Raw genomic sequence first — 27,453 nt, 5'->3', positions numbered from 1 at the left:
CCTTCGGGAAGCAGGCATCTCACAATTGCATGACCTGCCCAAGGTCACAAAGCCTTTATGTCAGAGCATTTCCATGACCATACCCACCTAATTCTATCAACTAGTGGGAACTATCGACCTTATTTCATACAAGAAAACAAGACATAAAGTGGCAGAGCTGCGATCAAAAGGTGTTTTCCAAAGGCAAAAGGATAGAGCTGCAGTAATCCACGCCCTTTGCCAGCCTCTATCCCAAACTGAAGATTCAACAAGGTAAAGTCCCCCAAACCTGTCTGCCCTGAAATTCCCACCTCCATCCAATCCCCAATAAACACCCTGGGCGACATTGGGCAAAAAAGCCTTTTATTTCCCCCCACTTTCCAGCTCTCCATTTTTTGTAACATCTCTTCGAACTCAGAACAAAGGCCAGAGAAGTTGATTCACACCTGGAGAAAAAGAAAATTAAAAACCAGGGCAGATCACAGGGCCCTTGGGGGAAGCTCTGGGATGGCTGCAAAGGAAGGAGCAGAGGCAATGGCAGCTAGAGATAGGTACAAGCACTTATCTTGACTGGGGTGGATAACTTCAAGACCCCAGGATCTGCTAGGAGCCAGAGAGGCTTCCTTTCCCAGTCCACTCAGATCTAAGAAAGGCTAAGAGAGTTCCACCATCTCCCATCCCAGGCAGATGGATAGGGCAGTGAAGTCTAGCCCTGAGCAAAATAAGCAAGGTTGATTTTCAGCAATCCAGTTCCTTTGGCCAGAGCCCCTCCCTGGGCTTGGGCAGTTGCCGCTTCTCCCAAGGTTATTTCCTAGGGCACAGCAGCCAGTTGTTGAAGCTGAGAATAGTTTAAGAGTTGGCTGCACAACAGGTAACTTGCATATTATGTGAGATCCATCTGACAGAGTGAGACTTTTTTACAGAAAAATTTTTTTTCTTTAATGAGCTGACACATGAAATTGTTAGCCAATATATCCCCCACCCACTGCTACCTTTGTGAGGTGTGTTCCTCCAAAGGTCCTGTTAGCAGAATCAACTTTTTCTAAATGCAGTGAAGGCTGATGGAAAAGAGGTGTATGTAAAATGCTTGGGCACAAAGTATGTGCCTAGTAAATGGGCATCACTGATCCTTTTGAGCTGTTCAATTTGAGTTTTACAAAAGCTGCATCATAAAAATGGGTATCACGATGTCAGGACAAAAGCAAGACAACCCTAATTCGCATCCAGGATGCATCATCAAATTTGAACCCTCTTGACTCCCACTGTTACCAAAAAACTTGGATGTGAACTACAGCTATGCATGAAATCTTAAAAATCAGAATGTTAACTGAAAGAAGTCAGTCACAAAAGAATGCATGTGATTCCATCTACATAAAGTTCAAAAATAAAACCAAACCATATTATTAAGGAATGACTCTATCTCAGTTATAATTGCCACCCCTACTCCATCCCCTACTCCCACAGGACTGGGGCAAAGAACCTTACCTGAGAACAAGTTGGGAACTAGGCCAGCGCCCTCAGAGCCGGGTTCTAGACCAGTGGGATTCCCGGCGCGGGTGAAAGCACACAGCAGTGAGACAGCAGAGAAGGCCACAGAAGAGAAGCAGGAAGGAGCCCAAAACAAACAGTCTGGAGCCACACAGAGCCAGCTCCTCCTAGGGATGGGCACAGGAAGGGAAGGAGGCATGAATGAGAGAGGGAGGGTGGAGAATCTTCCCCTGGGAAGACATCTTATCCCCAGGCCAAGAACTACAGAGAGAAGGCCCCATGGGGGAGAGGGCTCTCTACATCCAGGAGAGAAGGAGAACCCAAAGAGAAAATGTAATTTCTGTATAAGCTAATTGTCTCGATGGTCTACAAACTGCTTTCTTGCCCAGCCATTTACGTGAAATCCCACAATGTCTCCAGGAGGTAGGAAAGTCCACTACTATCCATGTTTTAAATATGTTCAAGTAGGGCCAGGTCTGGAAACAAGTATTTTCTCTGGTTCTAAACTCCCAGGTGATGTTCCTCACCAGGGTCCTTGCAAGTGTGAGGAAAGAGTACACAGCAGCCTCCTAACTGGTCTCTCTCCTTCCACACAGCACCACTGGACCCCCTGGCCTACAGTGTCAAGTTGTAGCATTTTAGCCTGGCATCACGGTACCTCATAATCAGGCCTCTGCATCCCTTCTGTCTCTTCCCCTCAGTCATTCCTAAGCCCCTCAGCATGGAGTGCCCTCGAAGGCCGAGCACTTTTCAATCTCTAGGCCTGTGTTTGTGCCGGTCCTTTTGCCTGAAATGCGTTCCCCCTCTCCTGAACCCCCTCTATTGCATTCTCTATCCACATCTTCCTCCTCTTCAAGGGTCACCGTGAAAGGGCAGACAAAGCCTGGGACTACAGTCAGAAGGCAGAGGTTGCAATCCTGTGTCTGCCACTTAACCAGTTGTGTGGCCTTGGGCAATTCGATCCCTCTAAGCCTGTTTCCTCATCTGTAAAATGGGATAATAACAGCTACCTCAAAAGGCTATTTTAAGATCAAATGAGATAATGAACTTGAAAGCACTTGGTACATTATAAACTACTGTACACAATTCCCTTTCTTAAATGCCACCTTCTCTGTGAAGCACTCTCCATAAATGTTCAAGTTAGGGTTAATTGCTCCTTACTCCATGTCTGAATAACACTTTGCTCACATCTCTATGATAGCAATTAGCCCATTCTGCCCCTTCTTACAGCTTCCAAATTCCTTTATTCTGTTTAAAGACAAATTAATAGCAATAGCTGTCGTTTATCCAAATCTCTGTTATGTACCAGGCATTGTCCTGAGCACTTGACATTAATTCTCATTCATCTTTATTTGTTGGAATCAGGAGATAATATTATGTTTTCCATTTTACAGATGATGTTTCCATTTTTACAACTCAGAGAGGCTCAGATGCTTGCTCAAGGTCACACCCCCTCTGAGGCAGAATTATAGAGCCCTATGCCTTTTTCTGTTAGGTAAAACTGCCTCCAGAAGCCTTCAAGACACAGCGTTCAGCATGGCGGTCTATGAAACCCCAACAACCTGAGGTTCTTACCGACGTGAGCAGCTTGGTGAGCACAAGGCCTTCGTGGCTCCAGACCCTGACACACTCCTCAGCCATCCTAGAATTCAAGGTGGCATTTCCTGCTCCCTCCTCTGAGCAGGATATGGGGGGCTGGCTGGCGGGCAGGATTCCTGGGGCAGCACTAAAATACAGGCAGGTTCCTGGGGTCCTCTCTGCGGTCACCCTGGCTGTAATGAGGACCAGCTCTGTTGCAGAGGTTCCTATGAGAGACACAGGAGAGGGGTTGGAAGAAAATGGAGGGTGGGTTGGAAGCCATCCATCTTCAGACTCACATTCATTTCTAAGGTTTCCTACAGTACCGGGTGTTTTGGCATTGAGGCTATTCAATAAAGTACTCTATGTGCCATCATCATGTCATTGAGAAATGACAATAACTGTGTACCAATATAAACAAAAAATTAAGTTAGCTTACAATCAATAAAGTAATCATACCAGTACTCACAAAGTTGCAGTGAAACTGGGGCAGATACACATTGCCAATGTCAGTCTGTATAAACTAGTTTGTCCTTTTTAAGAAAGTAGCTTTCTACTAGGTACCAAAATCCATTGAAAGGTTCACACCCCATTTCAAATTAGCGGGAAAAGGATGGCCTATTTAGTCAGTGAATTTGGAACGATTTCCATTTGTGGAAAAAAAAAAAGCTAGACTCATCTCACACTACAAAATAAAGTCCACATGTGCTAAAGACCTATACTAACAAACTAAACAAAACAAAACCCAAAGAAAATACAGAAGAATATTTTCTAATTTTAAAGTGAGGAAGGCCTTCCTAAAAAAGACACAAGACCTAAAAGCCTGAGTAAAGAATGAGAGCAATAAACAACTCATAACAGTTAAAGACTTCTCTACAGTGAAAGAGAACTTAAAAAAAGTAACAGAATGGATGAAAATACCTATGTTTAACTGGCAAAAAGGTTTACTATACAGAATGTAAAAGGATCTTCTAAAAATCAAGAAGATAAAGGTAAACCATTTTTTTCTTTTTTTTCCCCCCACAAAACCGCAAGACAAATAAAAGTAAAATGGGCAAAGGATATGAACAGGAAATTCACGGAGGCACAAAAATGGCCAATAAACCAAAAGATGTTCAACCTCACTAATAATCGGGAGAAAGTAAATTAAAACAGTCAGGTAATTCCTTTGCTCATTAAATTGGTAAAAATTAAAAAGACTGATAATAATAAGAATTGCTGAAGATGTGGGGAAATGGGCAGTTTTAATGAGTGACACCTTTCAGAAAAATACAATTTGGCTGTTTCTGTCATAATTTCAAATGGGTACAGAGAGGGACTAGGAAGATGCCGATCAAACTGTGGACTGTGCAGGGGAGATGAGGAGGATTTTTTGTTTTGTTTTTCTGATAGAGAGAGAGTAGGGGGTGGGGGGGACACAAGGGAGGAACAGAGAGAGAGGGAGATGGAGAATATGAAGCAGGCTCCATGCTGACAGCATACAGCCCGATGGGGGGCTCAAACCCACGATCTGTGAGATCATAACTTGAGCCGAAGTCAGTCACTTAACCAACTGAGCCATCAAGCACCCTGAGGCAAGGAAGATTTTTACACCTGCTTTGTATACTTCTATGTGCTCTAAATCCACAACAAAATGAATTTGTCCATTAAAAAAAGGTCCATACCCTTGGACTCAGTCATACCACTTGTAGAAACTAATCCTAAGGTAAGGATTCAAAAGAAAAATGCCACGTATACCAAGATGTGTATTGTGATTTCACAAAAAATGCCAAAAAATAAGAAACAGTAGAGATGTTTAACACTAGGAAAAGCATTACAAGTGATGGCCTAGCCACTTAATGGATCACCTTACATCCATTAAAATAATAAATAACATTCAGGCCGGGCAGTAAGAAAAAAGAATGATGTCATAAGGAGAAAAAAGAGAAATAGAAACCAGTACATATATCGTAATGAGAACTGAGAAATGTACATGTAAAATTTTCTAAGAGAATGCCCCTTTTTCAGTGTTTTCCAGATCAAATTAATTACCAAAGTCCTGTCAATCCCACACTGCCAATGTCTCTTAGATCAGTCCCGGTTTTTCACAGCATTGTTTTAGCTCAGTTTTTCTTATCATCTTCTTTTTTTTTTTCCAAAGATTTTATTTAGGGGTGCCCGGGTGGCTCAGTCGGTTAAGCATCCGACTTTGGCTAGGTCATGATCTCACGGTTCATGAGTTCGAGCCCCGCATCAGGGTCTGTGCTGACAGCTCAGAGTCTGGAGCCTGCTTTGGATTTTGTGTCTCCCCCTCTCTCTGCTTCTCTCTCTCTCTCTCTCTCCCCAAAATAAATAAATGTTAAAAAAAAAAAAGATTTTATTTAATTTTTTTTAAGTAATCTCTACACCCATCATGGGGCTTGAACTCACAACCCCTAGATCAAGAGCCGCAGACTCCACCAATCATCTTTCTATTGCAACCACCTCCTAACTGGTCCTCCTCCATCTGGGCGCATTCCTACCAGACAATCAGCCAACAGACTGTGATCTTTTAAAAGAACAACAACAGGGGCGCCTGGGTGGCGCAGTCGGTTAAGCGTCCGACTTCAGCCAGGTCACGATCTCGCGGTCCGTGAGTTCGAGCCCCGCGTCGGGCTCTGGGCTGATGGCTCAGAGCCTGGAGCCTGTTTCCGATTCTGTGTCTCCCTCTCTCTCTGCCCCTCCCCCGTTCATGCTCTGTCTCTCTCTGTCCCAAAAATAAAATAAAACGTTGAAAAAAAAATTAAAAAAAAAATAAAAATAAAAATAAAAATAAAAGAACAACAACAAAACCCTACTATTTTTCTGCCTAAAATTGTGAGTTTGCCCAACGTACTAAAGTTCAACTACCTGGGCTTGGCACACAAGACCTTCCATAGGATTCTGTCTGCTCTCTCCAGTCCATCTGTTGCCACTCACTCAACACTCCTTCCCCTGCACCAAAATGAACCCCTTGAAGTTCTCAAACATGCCATTACGGTCCCCATCTGCATACTTTTGTATGTGCTTGTCCCTCTGGCTGGAAGAGCAAAGCCCTAAACCTCCCTCAAGCCAGCTCAGGCACTGAATCATTGGAAAAGCCTGTTTTCACTTGTTTTCCTAACTATTCCCACTGTATCTTGTGAGCTACTACATACATTGAAAGGTATTTACTTTGGGGAGCCTGGGTGGCTCAGTGGGTTGAGCATCTGACTCTTGATATCAGCTCAGGTCGTGATCCCAGGGTGGTGGGATTGAGCCCCAACTTGGCTCAGCAGGGAATCTGCTTGAGATTCTTTCTCTCCCTCTGCCCCTCCCCCACTTGTGCACATGCTTTAGCTCTTTCTCAAATAAAAATTAAAAGGAAAGAAAAGAAAGAAAGGTATTTACTTCTGTTCATGTCTGTATCCTTGCTAGACTGTAAGCAGCTTGGAGTGAGGACCCAGGTCTTATACATCTCTATATTCCCCATGCTTGCTACATAATAGGTGCTCAATAATTATTACTTAGGTGATGCAATCATAGGTGGGTTATATTTTATTTTTGTCCAGAGTAATCTCTCATGATATTATTCTGGTTCTAACCATTATAAAAAGAACAAGGGCTTGTTTGCAAAAACAGAACTGGAGAAGTTGATCCTAAAATTCATATAGTAATTAAAGGAATCTGGAATAATGACAATTTTTAAAAAGAAGAACAAAGTTAAGGACTCACATTTTCTTTTTTTTTTTTTTTAAGGTTTATTCATTTTTCAGAAACAGAGAGAGACAGAACTTGAGGCGGGGAGGGGCAGAGATAGAGGGAGGCACAGAATCTGAAGCAGGCTCCAGGCTCTGAGCTGTCAGCACAGAGCCCGACGCGGGGCTTGAACTCACAGACTGTGAGATCATGACCTGAGCCGAAGTTGGATGCTCAACTGACTGAGCCACCCAGGCACCCTGAAGACTCACATTTTCAGATTTCAAACTTAATACAAAGCTACAGTAATTAAAAGAGTGTGGTGCTAGCATAAGGATAGACATATGGATCAACGGAACAGAACTCAGAGTTCAGCAATAAATTCATATATACATCCATGCTCAGCTGGTTTTCAATAAGGGTGCCAAAATTATTCAGTAAGAAAGAATAGTCTCTTCAACAAAACATATTGGGACAACTGAATAGCCACTTGCAAACAATGAAGTTGGATCCCATCCTCATATCATTCACAAAAATTAACTCAAAAATGGATCATAGAGCTAAGTGTAAAGTCAAAACTACAAAATTTTAGTAGAAAATATACAAGTAAATCTTAGTGAGCTTGAGTTAGGCAAAGCCTGCTAAACCAACACACTAAAAGCACAAGCAACAAAAGAAAAAATTGATAAACTGGATTTCATCAAAATTAAAACCTTTGTGCTTCAAAGAACACCATCCACAAAATGAAAAGACAACCCAGAGAATGGGAGAAAATATTTGCAAATCATACCTCAGATAAGAGACTTGTATCCAGAAAATATAAAGAACTCTTATAAGGGCACCTGGGTGGCTCAGTCGGTTGAGCGTCCGACTTTGGCTCAGGTCACGATCTCACAGCTTGTGAGTTCGAGCCCCGCGTCGGGCTCTGTGCTGACAGCTCAGAGCCTGGAGCCTGCTTCGGATTCTGTGTCTCCCTCTCTCTCTGCCCCTAATCCACTCGTATTCTGTCTCTGTCTCTCTCAAAAATAAATAAACATTAAAAAAATTAAAAAAAACTCTTAGAAGTCAATAATTATAAGACAAATTATCCAATTATTTTTTCACAAGCAAACTCCAAATAAACATTTCTCCAAAGGAGATAGACAAATAAGTGCATGAAAAAAAGACGTTCAGTATCATTAACCGTGCCAATCAGAACCACAGCGAGATACTATTTCCCACTGCCTAGGATGGTTGGAATAAAAAAGACCGACAATAACAAATGTTGGTGAGGACGTGGAGAAATTGGAATTCTCATTCACTGCTGTAAAACAGCCTGGAAGCGCCTCAAAAGATTTAATGGGAACACCTGGGTGGCTCAATCAGTTAAGTGTCTGACTCTTGATTTCAGCTTAGGTCATGATCACAGAGTCGTGAAATCAAGTCCTGTGTTGGCCTCCAAGCTGAGAGTGGAACCTGCCTGGGATTCTCTCTCTCCCTCTCTCTTTGCCCCTCCCTTGCTCATGCGCGCTCTCTCTCTCTCTCTAATAAAAATTAACGTTTAAAAAAAAAAAAAGATTAAACATAGAGTTACCGTATGATCCAGTAACTCCACTCCTTAGTATTTCATTTTCTTCAAGAGAAATGAAAATGTATGATCACACAAAATCTTGTATGAGAATGTTCATGGCGGCATTGTTCATAATAGTAAAAAAGTAGGAACAATCCAAATGTCAACGAACTGGCAAATGGATAAATGAAAGATGGACTATTCATTCACTGAGCGCTATTCGGCAATAAAAACATGAAGCACTGGTAAGTGCTACGACATGGATGAACCTTGAAAACATGCTGGTTGAAAGAAGCAGTCACAAAAGACCACATATTGTATGAAATGTTCAGTACGCAAATCTACAGAAAAAGCAAGATTAGTAGTTGCTTGTGTCTGGGAGGTTAGGAGGAAAAGGGGAGTGACTGATAATGGGTTTAGGATTTCTTTTGGAGGCAATGAAAATGTTCTAAAATTGACAGTGGTGAGAGTTGCCCACTTTTGTGAGTATGTGAAAAGCCATTTAATTGTACATTTTAAATGTGTGAATTTTATGGTATGTGATCATATCTCAACAAAGCTCTCATATATATATTTAGAAAATAAAAAGCACAGGAAAAATCACCCCAAGTCTGTATATATCAGACACCTGCCTTTATTCTCATCCTTTGATCACACATATGTATACCTGGACATAAGAGACCTCCCCCTGCGACACACTCAGCTACATATGTAATTCACAAGAGATGCTTAGAATGATAGTGTCGGAAAGGACCTCAGAAGCCAGACAGTTCCACCTTTCTCTCCTCCCTTTTCATGTCCCCAGTTTCAGACAAGGAACTTGAGGCCAAATCTCATGCAGGAATAAACTGACACACTCTCTCTCGCTCTCTCTCTTATCATTTTCCCAGATGACTCTAAGCTCTGTGGGAATGGAGATGCCCAATTTTTTTCTGTATCGTCCATAGCACATAGAGCTGTGGTAAGAACAAAAGAGAAACTTAGGACACTTGCTTAACTGAAGGAGGACATGCTTCTTGAATATCCCCGAGGAGAAAGAAGGTAGCCTCCAATAGGAGAAAGCGGTAGAGATCAAGAAGGATGAGAAAAAACATTAGGTCAAATCTACCCCATCTCATTAAACCTCCAAGGATGGAACCAAAAAACCTCAGGGGCACCTGGATGGCTTTGTCTGATTTGATTTCAGCTTAGGTCATGATCCCAAGGTCATGGGATTGAGCACCATGTCAGGCTCTGCACTCTCTGTGTCAGAGCCTACTTAGGAATTTCTCTCTCTCTCTCTCTCTTTCTCTCTCCCCCCTGCCGCCACCCCCACTCATATTCACTCTCTCAAAAACAAACAAACAAACAAACAAACAAACAAACAAACCCACCTCAGAGCCGGAAGAGGAGAAAGAAAACACTTGTTCACTGAAAGTATCTAGCCCTTACTACAGCAGAAGTGACTAAGGCCAAGGGATATGCCTAAGGTCACCAGGTTGGGGAGGTCAGAGACAGGGCCCACCCCTAAGTGTTCCGATGCCCAACCCCTATTCCTCCTTGATCTCACCTTTCAATCCAATATGACTACCCAGGACCTGGGTTTCGAATGTCTGGGTCTTGTTCCTGTCTGGACCATCTCCGAAGTTCAAGGTGGTCAGTAAGCCTACAATGTGAGATCCACGCGACTTCCGTGCGGCTGTCCCATTCACGGGGCACAGGGTCAGCTGGCCAAAAGACCTCAGGAAAGAGACCCAGTCCTGTGTGCAAAAGAAAGGTGAGAGGTGAGACATTAGCAGCATGAGCAGACCTGTATGGAAAGGATGAAGGTACTCACCTGAGGGATGTCAGGGCTGCGCAGGCCAGTCCTGTGGGTGAGGAGGAAGCTGCCAAGGCCCAGGCCTGAAAGGCCAAGAAGCAGCAGGATCAAAGTGGCACAGACCAGAGGTGGGTGGTGGGCGAGACAGAGATGCAGGTTGTGCCCTGCCTGGCAGCTGCCCATGGGGAGGAGAGGGGTCCGGGCCTCCACGGAGAGCCTGCTGGAGGACAGGAAGGAAGAACTGGACAAGAGCCTGAGAGTCAGAAGGCACTTACCCATTTTTATTCAAAGGAAAGCTAAAGCACTGAAAAGACAGGGGACTTGCTCAAGGATCCACGGCCAATAGTGGCAGAGCCAGGACAAGAACCCAAGGCTCTTGACTCCAAGTATTCATCCCCCTGCACCACTCAAAAAATGTCTGCTGTATTTCATTTCTGATGTGATCAATGCAGAAGCAAAGTAGAGCACACTGTGCTCGAAAACGGAACCCAAATGGAGAGTTCTCAAGGGGAGAAATTGAGGAAGCAGCTGTTCTGGGGTTAGGGTTTGGCTGAAGAACAATTCCAGCCAATAGCCTAGACAAAGGAAGTGTCTGATGAAAAGAACTCCACTTTGGAGCAAAAACGGTTCAGTCTGAAGCCTCCTCTGCCACTCACTGGCTATGTGAGAAAAATCTGTTAACCTTTGTGAGCTTAAGGATCTGTGAAGGGAAGGAGGCTGAAGAGTGGTTCTAAGAACACCAAATAATGAGGACTAAATGTGACAAATAAAGCAGTTTGCACAGTACTTGGGCCTTGCAGGGACGCAACAAATGTCTATTTTCTTTCTGTTTCTCTGTGTCATAATGATCTTTAAAACTAGGTGAAGCAAAGCAAAAAACACTGTGGTGGAAACTGAGGTTCGGGGACTTTAACAGAGGAGGGGCAGGGCCAAGGTCTGAAACCCGTTTTCTGCTTCCAGGTAGAGAGAGTGCCCTTTGCCAAGCAAGAAGCAACAGTCTTATGAAAAGGAACATCTGGAAGACGGGATAAACATATTGGGTGGGGGGAGAAGGAAGGCTCCAGGGAAATACAGGTGTCCCAAATGCCCAGCCCCTGCCCTGCCTCCCGTCCCGACACATCTGGAAAGAGGGAGGAAGCGCGAAGGGGGAGGGCAGAGCCTGAGGTCAGCGGCTGGTGGTGCCCCTGGGCCTCCCCTCCCCCCGCCCCAAGCCCCTCCTGCATGAACTCAACACCCGCAACATCCCTTTCCCGGTCTTGCGGCGTCGGTTCCGCCTGCCGCTAGCTCTCACCGCTCGGAGCCGGGCGGAGGCCGGCGCCCCCCGCGACGTCACGCGTGGAGCAGCGAAGGGGCGGGGTCCGTGCTCCCACTCACCCACCCCCACCCTCGCCGTGGGATTCGCATGCGCAGTGGCCACGCGGGCGGCCGCCCGGCCTCTCCTCGACTGGGCGGGGGCGTACCAAGAGGAAAGGCAAGGAAGGGGCAACGGAGAAGAAACAACCCCGCGGTAGCTGAGTGACAGGGAGAGAGGCAAAGGCGCTGACTCCAGGGACGTTGTTAGAATTGGAAAGCCTCACTCCGGAGACACTGTGGGGCATTTCAACGACAATCCGGTCGCGGGCATTTTTCTGTTGTTGGTCCCCCACCCGCGCCAGTCGCACAGCCCAGCCGCGCCCAGGTTCCGGGTAAGAATTTGGGGTCCGCCCGGGGGCGGGACTCCAATCCTAGGACTCTGGCCTTCTGGGCTGTTTGGGTTCGGCTGTTCTCTGCGGACGTAACGTCTACACTTCACGCTTGGACTGTGGTTTTAGCGACTCCTTAATGCGTAGGATAGCTGCAGGGCTGCTCAATAGAGACCGTCTTATTTCACTTCTGCCCAGATTTTAGAGATGAGAACACCTGAAATAGCGAGACGCATGGAGCCAAGAACCGTGGGTTCAAATCCTAACTTTGTGCCTGCCTCTGCATAAGCCATAACCGTGCTCTTTTGGGGAGCCGAGTTTGTTAAAGGGGTTCATCCTGGGGTGCCTGGTGGCTCAGTCTCCGACTTCATGATCGCACGGTTTGTGAGTTCGAGCCCCACATCGGGCTCTGTGCCGACAGCTCAGAGCCTGGAGCCTGCTTCAGATCCTGTGTCTACTTCTCTCTCTACCCCTCCCCTGCTCGTACTGGGTCTCTCTCTCTCTCTCTCTCTCTCTCTCAAAAATAAACTTTAAAAAAAAAGGGGGTGGGGGTTCATCCTACCTACCTCACTGGTTGGATGGGAAGCTTAAGAGGCAAAGTGTGGGAAAACATGGGCCCGGTATGCACTGAGCACTCAACTGCACTCGACAAATAAATGCTCCGTGAAGCAAAATCTTAATATTCAACTCTCCTGACGCTCTGTTAAGACAGAGACCATGTCATTCCTGTACCACCCCGCTTCCCAAAAGTTTATAGCCGCAAACCCTTTCCTAAATCGTAAAATAATATTCAACAAGGGTGCAAAGACCATTCAATGAGGAAAAGCTAGTCTTCTCAACAAATGGTGTTGGGAAGACTAGAGACCCACATGTTAAACCCTTACCTTACACCATATATAAAAGTTAATTCAAAATGCACCAAAGAACTAAATGTAAGAGCTGAAACTATAAAACTCTTAGAAGAAAACATGAGGAAATCTTCGTGACCTTGGATTTGGCAACGATTTCTTGGATATGACACCAAAAGCACAGACAATGAAAGAAAAGATGAATCGGACTACATCAGAATTTAAAACTTCTGGGGGCGCCTGCATGGCTTAGCTGGTTAAGCATCCAGCTCTTGGTTTCAGCTCAGGTCATGATCTCATGGTTGATGAGTTCTCAGGCTCCACACTGTCAGCACAGAGCCTGCTTGGACACCCCCCGGCCCCCCGCCCTGCTTGCACTCTCTCTCTCTCTCAGAAGAAATAAACTTTAAAAATGTTTTTTAAACTTTTGTACATCAAAGGACACAAGAGAGTGAAAAGCAACCCACTGAATGGGAGGAAGTATTTGCAAATCACGTATTTGCTAAAGACTAAATAATATCCAGAATATATAAAGAGCTCTTACGGCTCAACACAACCACCACAAAAACCCTGGTTTAAAAAATAGGCAAAGGACTTGAAGATGTTTCTCCAAAGATATACAAACGGCCAATAGGCCCATGAAAAAATACTAAACTTTACTGATCATTAGGGAAATGCAAATGAAAACCACAATTAGATACACCTCACAGCAATTAGTATGGGTACTATTAAAAAAAAAAGAAGAAGAAAGGAAAATAAGTGTTAGCAAGACTGTGGAGAAATTGGAATGCTTTTGTGCTGTGGGTGGGAATTTAAAATGGTACAACCAGTACAGAAAACAGAATGGTGGCTCTTCAAAAAATTAAAAATAGGGGCGCCTGGGTGGCTCAGTCAGTTAAGCGTCCGACTTCAGCCCAGGTCATGATCTCACAGTTCGTGAGTTCAAGCCCTGTGTCAGGCTCTGTGCTGACAGCTTGGAGCCTGGAGCCTGCTTCGGATTTTGTGTCTCCCTCTCTCTTCCCCTCCCCAGCTCATGCTCGCACTCTGTCTCTGTCAAAAGTAAATAAACTTGAAAAATGAAATTAAAAATAGAATTACCAGAGGTGCTTGGCTGGCTCTTGATCTTGGGGTTGTGAGTTTGAGCCTCATGTCGGGTGTAGAGATTACTTTAAAAAACAAACAAACAAAAAAAAAAACCTTGGGGTGCCTAGGTGTCTCAGTCAGTTAAGTGTTTGACTTCAGCTCAGGTCATGATCTCACGGTTTGTGAGTTTGAGCCCTACATTGGGCTCTGCACTGACAGGGAGGAGCCTGCTTCACATCCTTGGTCTCCCTCTCTCTCTGCCCCTCCCCTGCTCGAGCTGTCTCTCTTCTTTCTGTCTCCAAAAGAAACATCTTAAATAAATAAATAAAAATAAAATCTTTAAAAAATAGAATTACCATATTATCCAGCAAGTCTAATTTTGGGGTATATACCCCCAAAGAATTGAAAGCAAAATCTCTAAGAGATATTTGTATACCCATGTTCATAGCATTATTCACAAGGGCTAAAAGGTGGAAGCAACCCAAGGGTCCATCAACAGATGAATGGATAGATAAAATATGGTATATACATTGAAATATTTTTCAGTCTTTAAAAGGAAGGAAGTTCTGATACATGCTACAACCTGGATGAACCTTGAGGGCATTATGCTGAGTGAAATAAGCCAGTCACAAAAAGGCAAATACTGTATGATTCCATCGATTTAAGGTAGTAGAGTAGTCAAATTCATAGAGAAAGAAAGTAGAATGGTGGTTACCGGGAGCTGGGGGTGGGGGTGGGGGTGGAAATGGGAATGGGGAGTTACTGTTTAATGGGTACAGAGTTTCAGTTTTGCAAGATGAAAAGAATTCTGGAGGTGGATGATGGTAATGAATATACTTCACACTACTGGATTTCTGCACTTAAAGATGCACAGAAATGGTTAAGATGGAGGGCCCCTGGGCAGCTCGTTCAGTTGAGCATCTAACTCTTGATTTCCGCTCAGATCACCATCCCAGGGTTGTGGAATTGAGCCCCTAGCGTGGAGCCTGCTTAAGATTCTCTCTCTCTACCCCCACCTCTGCCTCTTCTTCCCCAACCCCCGGCTCATGCATGTGCTCTCTCTCTCTCAAAAAAAAAAAAAAAAAAAAAAAAAAAGTTAAGATGGTAAATATGTATGTTATGTATATTTTGCCACAAACATAATTAAAAAAAAAAAAAACCCTTGGGGTGTGTGTGTGTGTGTGAGTGAATTTATGGCACAGTCTCCTAGAGTATAGTGAGTGATGAATCCATTGATCAACTTAATTGAAATTCCAAGCATAGGAAGTATTTCCTTCTCAAAGGAAAAAGAAGTGTGGCCGACAGAGAATTTTAAAATCTAAGAATCGGAAGGCACTCAATAACTGAGCAAGTTCCACAATAACCACCCCCACTTCCACTTTATTTTCCGGGTGCTAAACTGATGTCTGGAGAGGTTAAGGGACTTGCCCCAAGTCTCCCAACCAGTTAAACCTCAGCCAGAACTAGAGCCCAAGTGTCCCAACACCGAATGTAGTCCTTTCTCACCAAATCCTCCTTGCTAGATCCTGTCAAGGGATCTCTCCTGAAAACCTGTAAAAGTCTCTGCCCTTCTGACTCTCAGCCACACCCAGCCCCGTTGGAGCCAGTGAGGTCACCTTTCCCTAGTCTCAGTTTTGTCTCCCCAGCCACTACCACTGTTCTTGGAATTGTATGCTCTCACAAGCCCCAGTTTTCATAGTTTGAGTACAGTATTTACTCAATAAATATTTATTGACTAATGGATTGAAACAGCTTCTTGGGTTTTTTTTTTTTTAATATTTTAATGTTTACTTATTTTTGAGAGAGAGAATATAAGCAGAGGAGGGGCAGAGAGGGAGGGAGACCCAGAATCTGAAGCAGGCTCCAGGCTCTGTCAGCTCAGAGCCTAATGTGGGGCTCAAACTCATAAACTGTGAGATTGTGAGCCAGAGTCAGATGCTTAACCCACTGAGCCACACAGGCACCCCTTGAAAACAGCTTCTTACAGGCCAATTTCACTGAGAACTCACCAATTTTCGGTTTCATTTTAAGGTTGGGAGCACATCTGCCCATGCTGAATGGTTGTGAAATTTAGGTTAAAAGATAAAAGAAAGTTTATTTAGTCAGCAATTATATTTTAGTGTCTACTGGGGTCCAGGCACAAAATTAGTATCCACATAGCAAAAACTTTGTCAATGTTTCTACTTAATGACAAGTCTAATTTGCAGGGTTATAAGATAAGGCATGAAAGTGCCCAGTGTGGTACACAATAGGAAGTCAACAAATGTGAATTTCCCTTTATTATTCTTGTACTGCAGAGTAATAGGGCATGTTTGGACAGCAGTTCTTGTAAATGACCATAATTAATATTTACTTATGTAGTCCAATCAACCAATTCTACGGACCAGTAGAGGCAAACTGGTTAAAGCATTGAACTGCCTCAAGGCCTGAGAATCAGGGTAGATGGATGGAAACAAATGTCTTACACAGAAAAAAAAAAAAAAGTTGGGGCGGGGGTAGCCCAAGAAGACACACAATTGGTTGTGCACTGTAATCCATCAGCATTATAGCTAAATTCTGGTTTGGTAATCCACTCATCAGGCCCTTAAGGTGAGTGTTACTGGGGAAAACTGGTCCTAGACAGCTTCAATAATTTAACCAGGGTCACACAGATAGTGGGAGGCAGAAGTTGGCTTATGATTCAAGCCTGAATACAAATGTAAGAATCTACAAATGTGAGAATCAGAAAGCCAATTGAGAAGGGAACCACCCATTCCTTTGAAAGGAATCGAGGGAGGGGTTCCTCCATCACTCCATAATGATAGATTCCTCTCTGAGCTCTGGCCCAGGTAAAAGCTCTTAGGGATCTGTTTGATTTTTTTCCTTCTATATTATTGAGCTCTAAAACTTTATGGAGTCACAGGCCGCTTTGAAAATCTGATGCAAGCTTTCATTCAGTCAGATATTCATTCAGTAAATATCTCTGAGCGGCCAGGCACTATTCTCCAGGTGGGGAATACAATGGTGGATCCCTGACTTCCTAGAAAGTAAAATCCGCCAATGGAAGTTCTCCCTCGAAAAATGTGCTTTTACCTGAACGTTTGCAGTTTCAATCAGCAGAAACTCAGTTCTCTTGGAGCCTATCCTCGGACAGGAGACCCTACAAATTTAATAAGTTTCCTTCTACCCTAGTTTGACTTCAGTTTAGTGTTTAGTTTCATATCAGGACTGCTTGATAAAATTAGCCCTTCTTTCTCGTTTACTTCTTGATTTTATCTTGTGTTATTCACCTATTCAATCAACTCATTCATTCATTCAACAAACATTTGAACACCTGTTAAATGCCAGGTACTTGGTTAGGCACTGAGGAAGCCACATTTCCTACCAATGAAAATCCTTACTAAAAGAGACAGATACACAAAGTATTATGATAAAATGTTAAATACCATAATAGATAATACCATAATATAAAATAACAATAGCTACCCTTTTCTGAATAACATCTAAGTGGGTCAAGCATTTAATGGCCTTCAAAAGTTATCTAGTTCAAACTTATCAATAGCAAAAGCAAATCAGCATTATCCCTACTTCACGATGAGAAAGCCAAGGCTTAGCAATGTTAGGAAGCTTGCCCATGGTGTTCAGCTGGTCAACAGCTACATGTAACACATACATACAAGCACACACACACGTATGCATGATACACCTATTGGAAAAAAGAATATTTGCAAACTTGGAATGAGATACTTTCTAAGGTAAGGCAACTACCAGAAACTATAAATGGAAAAATGGATCAACTTAGCTATTCTTTTTAGTTTTTTTTTCTTTTTTCTTTTCTTTTTTTTTTTTTTTTTTTGAGAGAGAGAGAGGGCCGGCGGGAGTGGGGGGAGAGCAGCAGAGGGAGAGAGATAGAAAGAATCCTAATCTCCATGCTCAGCACAGAGCCTGATGAGGGGCTCAGTCCCATGACCCTGGGATCATGACCTGAACCAAAATCAAGAGTTGGATGCTCAATGGACTGAGCCACCCAGGCACCCCATGAATCAATTTAACTATTTAAAATTAAAAGCCTCTGCAGTAATCTCTTGGACATAGCAACATATTGGCCTTAGCAACATATTTATGGATATGTCTCCACAGGCAAGGGAAACAAAAACAAAAAAAACTGTTGGGACTACACCAAAATAAAAAGCTTTTGCACAGCAAAGGAAACCATTAACGAAACAAAAAGGGTACCTAGTGAATGGGAAAAAATATTTGCAAATGATATGTCTGATGAGGAGTTAATATGCAAAGTATATAAAGACCTTACGCAACTCAACACCAAAAAAATTTGAATTTAAAAATGAGCAGAGGACTTGAATAGACATTTTTCCAAAGAAGACATCAGATGGCCAACAGACACATGAAAAGATGCTCAACATCACTAATCATCAGGGAAATGCAAGTCAAAACCACAAGGAGATATCACTCCACACCTGTCAGAAAGGCTAGTATCTTAAAGACAATAAATAACAAATGTTAGATGTGGAGAAGATCCAAAGGATGTGGAGAAGAGGGAACCCTCGTACATAGCTGGTTGGAATGTAAATTGGTGCAGCCATGTGGAAAACGGTATGAAGCCTCCTCAAAAAATTAAAAACAGAAATACTACACAATCCAGTAATTCTGCTACTGGGTATTTACCCAAAGGAAATGAAAACGCTAATTTGAAAAGATACATGTACGCCTATGTTTATTGCAGCATTATTTACAATAGCAGCCATGATACAGAAGCAAGTGTCCATCAATAGCTGAATGGATAAAGAAGATGTGGTATATAAACACAGTGGAATATTAGCCTTAAAAAAGAATGAGATCTTGGGGCACCTGGGTGGCTCAGTCGGTTAAGCATCCAACTCTTGGTTTTGGCTCATGATTTCATGGTTTCATGAGTTGGAGCCCCACCTTGGGCTCTGCACTGACAGTGCAGAGCCTGCTTGAGATTCTCTCTCTCTCCCTCTCTCTGCCTCTCCCCAACTCACGCTCTCTCTGTCTCTCTCAAAAATGAATTTAAAAAGGGGCGCCTGGGTGGCTCAGTCGGTTAAGCGACCGATTTTGGCTCAGGTCATGATCTTGCAGTCTGTGGGTTCAGGCCCCATATCAGGCTCTGTGCTGGCGGCTCAGAGCCGGGAGTCTGCTTCATATTCTGTCTCTGTCTCTGCCTCTCTCTGTCCCTGTCTCTGTCTGTCTCTCTCTCTCTGTCTCTGCCCTTCCCCCGCTCATGCTCTGTCTCTCTCAAAAATAAACATTAAAACAAATTTTAAAAAATGAATTAAAAAAAAAGAATGAGATATTGTCATTTGCGACAACATGGATGGGCCTAAGGGCATTATGCCAAGTGAAATAAATCAGAGAAAGAGAAATATCATATGATTTCACCTAAATGTGAAATTTAAAAAACCCCTCAAAAATCAGAGTCTTAAATACAGAGAAGAAACTGGGAGTTGCCACATGGGAAGTGGGTGGGGAGATGGGCAAAATAGATTAAGGGGATTAAGAGGTACAAAAAAAAGTTTAAAGCCTATATATGTTAAAGGACTTCATGCAAGTGAGAAATAGGAGAAACTGTATATATTAATGTCAAATGATTAGTAGCAGCTAATAGTGCCCCCCCCCACCAGGTGAAATTTACATGAAGTGCACAGATCTTAAGTATGAAATTTCTAAGTTTTGACAAATGTAATGCCCATGTAAACACTCCAATCAAAACATAAAACATTTCCCATCACTCCAGGAACTTCTCTCATTCCCCTTTCCAGTTATTCCCCATCTCCTCTGTCCAAGGAAACCACTATTCTCACGCTATCATCAAATACTTAATGTTTTTTCCTTAAATGTCCAAATTATCTTACTAGATTGTAAGTTTTTTTGGTTTGGTTTTGTTTTTTTTAGATTGCACAATCTTTAAATGAGGACCTGCCTGATTTTTTTGCTTAGTTTTCCTGATTTTTTTTGCTTAGGGTTGTTTTTGTTGTTGTTGTTTGTTTGTTTGTTTTAGTGTAATAAATTAAATATAACAAAATTTGCCAGTTTATTTTTTTAATTTTTATTTTTTTTCAATGTTTATTTTTGGGCAAGCACAAGGGGGGGAAGGGCAGAGAGAGGGGCACAGAAGATCTGTGCAGACAAGCTAACAGCAGCGTGTGGGGCTCGAACTCACGAACCATAAGATCATGACCTGAGCTGAAGTGGATGCTCAACTGACTGAGCTATCCAGGTGCCCATAACATTAGCCATTTAAATCATTTTAAAGTATACAGTTCATTCACAATGTTGTACAATCATCACCACTGTTTATTTCTAAAACTTTTCATCACCCTAAACAAAAATTCTGTAACCATTAAGCAATAGATCCCCACTTCCCCCTTGACCCAGATCCCCAAAACCGCTTTTCTACTTCCTATTTTTACAAGTTTATCTATTCTAGATATTTCATATAAGTGGAATCATATAATATTTGTCATTTTGTGTCTGGCTAATTTTAATTAGCATAATGTCTTCAAGGTTCATCCATGTTATAGCATGTGTCAGAATTTCTTTACTTTTTTTTTTTTTAATAGAGTTCATTCCCAACATGGGGCTTAAACTCATGACCCTGAGATTGAGAGTTGCATGCTGTACCAACTGAGCCAGCCAGGTACCCCAAGAATTTCTTTCCTTTTTAAGGCTGAATAATATTCCATCATACATACACATCACATATTGTTTATTCATTCATTTATAGATGGACACTTAGACTGCACATTTTGGCTATTGTAAATAATTCTGCTACAAACATTGGTGTACAAGTAACCGTTTGAGTCCTTGTTTTCAAATCTTTATATGCCTGGTAATGGAATTGCTTGGTCATAAGGTAATCCTGTGTTTTGTTTTGTTTTTAATTTTTTTTTAATGTTTATTTATTTTTGACAGAGACAGAGACAGAATGTGAGTGGGTTAGGGGCAGAGAGGTTGGGAAGCAGAAGCAGGCTCCAGGCTCTGAGCTGTCAGCACAGAGCCCGACGCGGGGCTTGAGCTCACGAGCTGTGAGATCATGACCTGAGCCAAAGTCAGATGCTCAACCGACTGAGTCACCCAGGTGCCCCGGTAATCCTGTGTTTAACTCTTTGAGAAACTGCCAGACTGTTTTCCGCCATGGCTACACCATACTACATCTCCACCGGGAATGTGTAAGTGTTCCACTATTGCCACATTCTCACCGACACTTGTTATTATCTTTTTGATAATAGCCATCCTAGTGTGTTGGAAATAGTGTCTTGTTGTGGTTTTTATTTGCATTTCCCTAACAACCAATGGTGTTGAGCATTTTCCATGTGCGTATTTATCATTTGTACATGTTCTCTGAAATAAATCAAATCCTTTGTCCGTTTTGGAATTAGGTTGTTTGCAGTTTTGTCATTTGAGTTGTAGGGTTCTGTATATGTTCTGGAAATGAATCTCTTAACAGATACGTGATTTGCAAATATTTTCTCCCGGTCTGTGTTTTGTCTTTTCACTCTCTTGAGGGTGCCCTTTGATATACAAGTTTTTCATTCTAATTAAGTCCAATTTTTCTACTTTTTTTCTTTTGTTGCCTGTGCTTTGATGTGATGTTTAAGAAATCATTGCCAAGGTCATGAAGATTTGTCCATATATTTTCTTCTAAGAGTTTGGTAGTTTTCGTTTTTACATTTAGGTCTATTATCTACTTTTAATTAATTTGTGTATTTGGCATAAGGGTCCAGCTTCATTTTTCACCATGTGGATATCCAGTATTTATGGCACCATTTCTTTTTTTTTTTCAATATATGAAGTTTATTGTCAAATTGGTTTCCATACAACACCCAGTGCTCATCTCAAAAGGTGCCCTCCTCAATAGCCGTCACCCACCCTCCCCTCCCTCCCACCCCCCATCAACCCTCAGTTTGTTCTCAGTTTTTAAGAGTCTCTTATGCTTTGGCTCTCTTCCACTCTAACCTCTTTTTTTTTTTTTTTTTCCTTCTCCTCCCCCATGGGTTTCTGTTAAGTTTCTCAGGATCCACATAAGAGTGAAACCATATGGTATCTGTCTTTCTCTGTATGGCTTATTTCACTTAGCATCACACTCTCCAGTTCCATCCACGTTGCTACAAAGGGCCATATTTCGTTCTTTCTCATTGCCACGTAGTACTCCATTGTGTATATAAACCACAATTTTTTTTATCCATTCATCAGTTGATGGACATTTAGGCTCTTTCCATAATTTGGCTATTGTTGAGAGTGCTGCTATAAACATTGGGGTACAAGTGCCCCTATGCATCAGTACTCCTGTATCCCTTGGGTCAATTCCTAGCAGTGCTATTGCTGGGTCATAGGGTAGGTCTATTTTTAATTTTTTGAGGAACCTCCACACTGTTTTCCAGAGTGGCTGTATTTATGGCACCATTTCTTAAAGAGACTCTTATTTTCCCCATTGAATGTTCTTAGCACTCTTGTAAAAAAAAAAAAAAAAAAAAGTCAGTTAACCAGGGGCACCCGGGTGACTCAGTCAATTAAGCTTCCAACTTTGGCTGAGGTCATGATCTCACAGTTCATGGGTTCAAGCCTAGCATTGGGCTCTGTGCTGATAGCTCAGAGCCTGGAGCTTGCTTTGGATTCTGTGTCTCCCTTTCTTTTTGCCCCTCCTTGCTTGCATTCTGTCTCTCTCTCTCTCTCTCTCTCAGAAAATGAATAGACATTAAAAAAAAATTTTTTTTAAATCAGTTAACCATACAGAGGCATGGCCACTAGCCAATTTTCAAGACTTGCAAAATACGGATCTAATCGTTTTTCACAACCTTTCTTTTTTTTTTTTTTTTTTTTTTTTTTTTACTACAAGAAAGTTTTTTGTCATCTACCTTCTCACTGGCTTTATTTAATTTACATACAAATATTTATCTCTATTAACAATATAAAAACAAAGCAACCCTGAATTCCTTTTATGAAAACCACCCTGTCAACAACACCATTGTCTAAATCTTTTTTGATTGTACACTTCTATTAGGAAGAACTTTTGAGCCTATACATTTAATACATATGTATTTGTTTACTTATAAAGTTTTTACGATATTGCTCTACTAATACATTATTTATTGTATAAAACATGCAAAAATAGATAATTCGATGGTGTGAAAAGTCAATTGACTATAGATGTGAAGGTTTATTTCTGAGTTCTCAATTTTATTCTATTCATCTATATGTCTGTCCTTATGCCAACACCACACTGTCTTGATTACTGTAGCTTTATAAGAAGTTCTAAAATCAGGGAGTATGAGTCTTCTAACTTTGTTCTTTTTCAAGATTGTTTTGGCTATTTGGGGTCTCTTGTAATTCCAAATAAATTTGAGGGTTGACCTTTCCACTTGTGGAAAAAAAAATGCTATTGGGATTTGATAGAGATTGCATTGAATCTAGAGATCTCTTTGATTAGTATTGTCATCTTAACTATGTTAGGTCTTCCAATCCAAGACCTTCCAATCCAAGGATGCCTCTCTATTTATTTAGGTCTCCTTTCACCAATATTTTGTGATTTTCAGTGTAAAAGTTTTGTGCTTCATTGGTTAAACTTATTCCTAATTGTTTTATTCTTTTTGATACTATTGTAAATGGCATTGTTTTCTTGACTTGCTTTTCAGATTGTTCATTCCAAATGGTCAACTTTTACTGAAAGTTTACCATGTACCAAACATGGTGCTATGGTCTTTTTATGGGATTGTTTCATTTAAATCTCAAATAAAAACTACACAAGAAATAAACTATTTATTATGAGCACTCCATTTTATAGATGTAGAAAGTAAGAGTAGTTTATAAAAGTTACACATTTAGTAAGTGTTGGGGCAAATATTTGAACTGAAGCAGTCTAAATCTAGATCTGTGTTTTTAACATCTGTAGTATATTATGTCTAGAATAATATCTTGAATATATCATATAAACTTTGCTGATATCTTTCCAAGATAAATATTTAAAAAGCTATTGCCAAATATCTGTGTATATATAAGATATACTTTTTTTAAAGTTTAGTTTTAGAGGGAGTGAGAGAGAGCAGGGGAGGGGCAGAGAGAGGTAGAGACAGAATCCCAAGAAGGCTTCTCACTGACAATGGGGATTGAACTCAAAAACTGTAAGGTCATGACCTCAGCCGAGATCAAGAGTCAGATGCTTAACCAACTGAGCTATCCAGGTGCCTCAATATAAGTTATAGTTTTATATAAAATTATATATGTACATACATTTTATGTAAAAAAAAAATATATATATATATATAAGTTATATACACATATAGTAAAAATAGATAGTACAGGGCACAGGACCAGTCATTAAATTTAGGGGGGCAGGTGACAGTAGTAATTTTGTTTTGTCCTAAAAAAGAATTTATTTGGGGCGCCTGGGTGGCGCAGTCGGTTAAGCATCCGACTTCAACCAGGTCACGATCTCACGGTCTGTGAGTTCGAGCCCTGCGTCGGGCTCTGGGCTGATGGCTCAGAGCCTGGAGCCTGTTTCCGATTCTGTCTCCCACTCTCTCTGCCCCTCGCCCGTTCATGCTCTGTCTCTCTCTGTCCCAAAAATAAATAAACGTTGAAAAAAAAATTTAATAAAAAAAAAAAAAAAGAATTTATTTAATACTGATGTAATTTGAAAACAGCTTCTGTTTCATCAATGGCTTCAATCACCATCTATACATTGATGATTCAAAAATCCCTATCTTTAGGTCATACAGAAGCCAAGTTTAAGGTTCATATTTTCAAATGTCTTCTTAAAATCTCCATTCATTCAACAAACATTTGTTGAGTGTCCCCTTGTGCAATGAACTTCTAAGTTCTGGATATCTAATGGTGTGGACAGATATCTGGCTTCAAGAGTTCATAACATTGTCTACTCTTGGTGTCATACGGGCACCTCACTTAGTACATTTAAACTGAGCACATGGAACAACATCAGTGAGAAGGGCAGGGTAGAGACCTCTAGCAGCCCGTTCTCCCCAGAACTAGCAAAAATTGTCAGAATGAACATATCAGAAGTCTGGACGATAGCAAAGGTTTACAGCAACTATGTGAATGCTTAACTGAAAGAAAGGTCACAGAAACCAGGTAGGAGAAATTTGTGGTGCTTTAACGTTAATGTTACTCTATCCCCATCCTGCATAGTGACAGTCTTGAAGATTGTGTTTCTGGTGTGGGTACCTGGTCCCAAAGGGAAGAGAATAGATGTCATTCCTAAGGAATTATATTTGTATTTTGACCTGCCTATGGGTTCCCTGAAGGACTGATGAACTTGTTTTGTCTAATTCAGAACACTCTCAGGACAGAGAAGTGGCTATAGTGTAGGAGGACCTTCCCAGAACACAGTAAAAGCTAAATTAACAAGCCAGTGCCAACTAGGGGGAAAGATAATGGGAGAGACAAACTATAGGTATACCAAAAGCCAGGGAGAGAAAAAAAAAAACAAAAAACAGGAAGTGAGACTCTTTGGAATATAGGGCTTTGAAAAGCTCCCACCTCCAGGGCTCAGAAAATAACCTGAGAAGACCGTAAGTTTCACTTCTGGCTGGTCTTTAGGTTCTGCACAAGCAGTAAGTGAAGCCTGAGGCAGAGTTGTGAGTGGCCTGGCTAAGTGTTGAAGGAGTGCTCTAACACAGAGACAATCTCCAAAGACCTGGAAAGTATTTTTAATTTTATTTTGCTCTCCTCTCTTCTTCCCCTCCTCTCCTTTTCCTCTTCCTTCCCTCTCTCCTGTCTCCACATCATATTTTCAAAATGTTCAGTTTTCAGAAAAAATTACAAAGCATGCCAAAAAAAAAAAAAAAAAAAAAAGCCCACAGTAAAATATGGCCCCCTCACAGGAAAAAGAAAGTAATAGAAACTGTCCCTGAGGAAGCACAGACTTTGGATTTATTAAACAAAGACTTTAAATCAACTGTCTATAATGCATTCAATAAGCTAAAGAAAACCATGGACAAAGAACTAAAGGAAACCAGAATGATATCTCAACAATAGTGAGTATCAATAAAGAGATAGAAATTATAAAAAAGAACCAAATAGAAATTTAGTAACTGAAAAGTACAATAATTCTTAAAATTTTTTTAAGTTTATTTATTTCGAGAGAGATGGAGACAGAGAGAGTGGGGGAGGGGCAAAGAGAGCGGGAGAGAGGAAGCCCAAGCAGGCTCTGCACAGAGCCCGATGAGGGGCTCCAAGCCACAAAATCACAAGATCATGACCTGAGCTGAAACTGAGAGTCAGATGCTTAACCAACTGAGCCACCCAGGTGCCCCAATTTTTTTTAAGTACAATGATATTTTAAAATGGACACAGAATTTGTTTTTATCAGGTATGATAAGATATTGAAATTAAAGTCATGAAGGAAGAAGTTTCTACACTCAGAGATACCTAGAAGCAGGAGGCACAGCACAATATACAGGTCAACATGGAGAAGTACCAGGACAAGTGCCTTTATTGTGGTTTTACCCATGGGAAGGAATGGGTAAGACAGGGTAAGCATGCTTAGGATTGGCTAGTTTGAATAATTTCAGTGGGCCCTGGAGTGTTGAAACTGTCTCTAGTTGTATCTAGCCCTGGGGTGATTAGGGCAGGGGCATAATGGCCTGAAATGTAGGAGGTTGGTAAAGGAGGTGTTTGGGGATATGGGCTTTGGGTTGTTTGGTTTGCATATGAAAAGCACACTTGCAGATGAATCCTTTACTATTCCTAGGAATTGACTAGCCCTGGGAAGAGTGGTCTCTCTCAGGTTAGCAAGTCTCCATATATAAAAGCATCAGGAAAAACAGAAAAAACAATTTTTTAATGATTAATAAAATGAAAAAGAAAAATTTACTAGAGGGGTTCAACAGCAGATTTGAGCAGACAGAAGAAAGAGTAAGTGAACTTGATGATAGGTCAAATAAAATGATCCCAATCTGAGGAGCAGACTGAAGGAAAATAAGAAGAGCCTGAGAAACTTGTGGGACACCATCCATTGTACCAACATAAAAATAATAGGAGTCTTAGAAGGAGAAGAGAGAGAAGGGAGAAGAAAGAATATTTGAAGAAATAATGGTTGAAAACTGCCCAAATTTGATTAAAAAGAAAAAAAAAAGATATGAATCTACACATCCAAGAAGCTTGATGAACTCCACATAGGATGAACTCCAAGTAAAATAAACTGAAAGAGATCAACACTAACACATTGTAATCAAACTGTCAAAAGCAAAAGCTAAAGAGAAAATCTAGAAAGCAGCAAAAGAGAAGCCACTTGTAGTGTATGAAGGATCTTCAATAAGATTAACAGCCATTTTCTCATCCAAAAATTTGGTGGTCCATGGAATAATGTGCTTAAAGTGCAAAAAGAAAAACAATTGTCAAGCAAGAATTCTATATCTCACAAAACTGTTCTCCAAGAATGGAGGTGAAATTAAGACTCACACATAAACAAAAGCTGAGGGAGTTCATCACTGGCAGACTTGCCTTACAAGCAGTGCCAAAGAGAATCCTTCAGGCTGTAATGAAAGGACATGAAACAGTAACTTGAAGCTATCTGAAGAAATGAAGAATACTGGGAAAGGTAACTACATAGGTAAATATCAAAGTCAGTATTATTGTATTTTTTATTTTGTAACTCCCATTTTTTCCTATATGGTTTAAAAGGCAAATGCATAAAACAGTAATTATAAATCTACATTAATCAACACAATGTATAAAGATAGAATCTGTGACAATAACAACATAAAAGGAAGGGGGAGAGCTGTATAGGAGCAGAGT

At 41.5% G+C, this 27,453-nt stretch overlaps 1 protein-coding gene across 4 annotated transcripts; it reads right to left on the bottom strand.

Annotated features, from left to right (window-relative positions):
- Positions 1-321: 321 nt before the first annotated feature.
- Positions 322-11,470, bottom strand: TMEM219 (transmembrane protein 219). Of its 4 annotated transcripts, none has more exons than XM_040463129.1 (6): positions 11,359-11,470; positions 10,086-10,287; positions 9,819-10,008; positions 3,043-3,272; positions 1,465-1,634; positions 322-425 (listed from the first exon to the last, which is right to left on the bottom strand). In XM_040463129.1, exons 2-5 carry the CDS (start codon positions 10,248-10,250, stop codon positions 1,497-1,499), a joined length of 723 nt encoding a protein of 240 aa, XP_040319063.1. In that variant the 5' UTR covers positions 10,251-10,287; positions 11,359-11,470; the 3' UTR covers positions 322-425; positions 1,465-1,496. The 4 variants fall into 4 exon arrangements, with proteins under 4 accessions (XP_040319063.1, XP_040319062.1, XP_040319064.1 ...); XM_040463128.1 differs by having other exon boundaries at positions 10,086-10,284; positions 11,359-11,468; XM_040463130.1 differs by having other exon boundaries at positions 10,086-10,284; positions 11,313-11,395.
- Between the last annotated feature and the right edge of the window lie 15,983 nt (positions 11,471-27,453).

This window comes from Herpailurus yagouaroundi, unplaced genomic scaffold (genome assembly GCF_014898765.1).
Source record: "Herpailurus yagouaroundi ecotype Mexico unplaced genomic scaffold, PumYag 379, whole genome shotgun sequence".
Classification (NCBI taxonomy): Eukaryota; Metazoa; Chordata; class Mammalia; order Carnivora; family Felidae; genus Herpailurus; species Herpailurus yagouaroundi.
The sequence above is the reverse complement of the archived record's forward strand: the minus strand, read 5'-3'. Positions and strand labels throughout refer to the sequence as shown.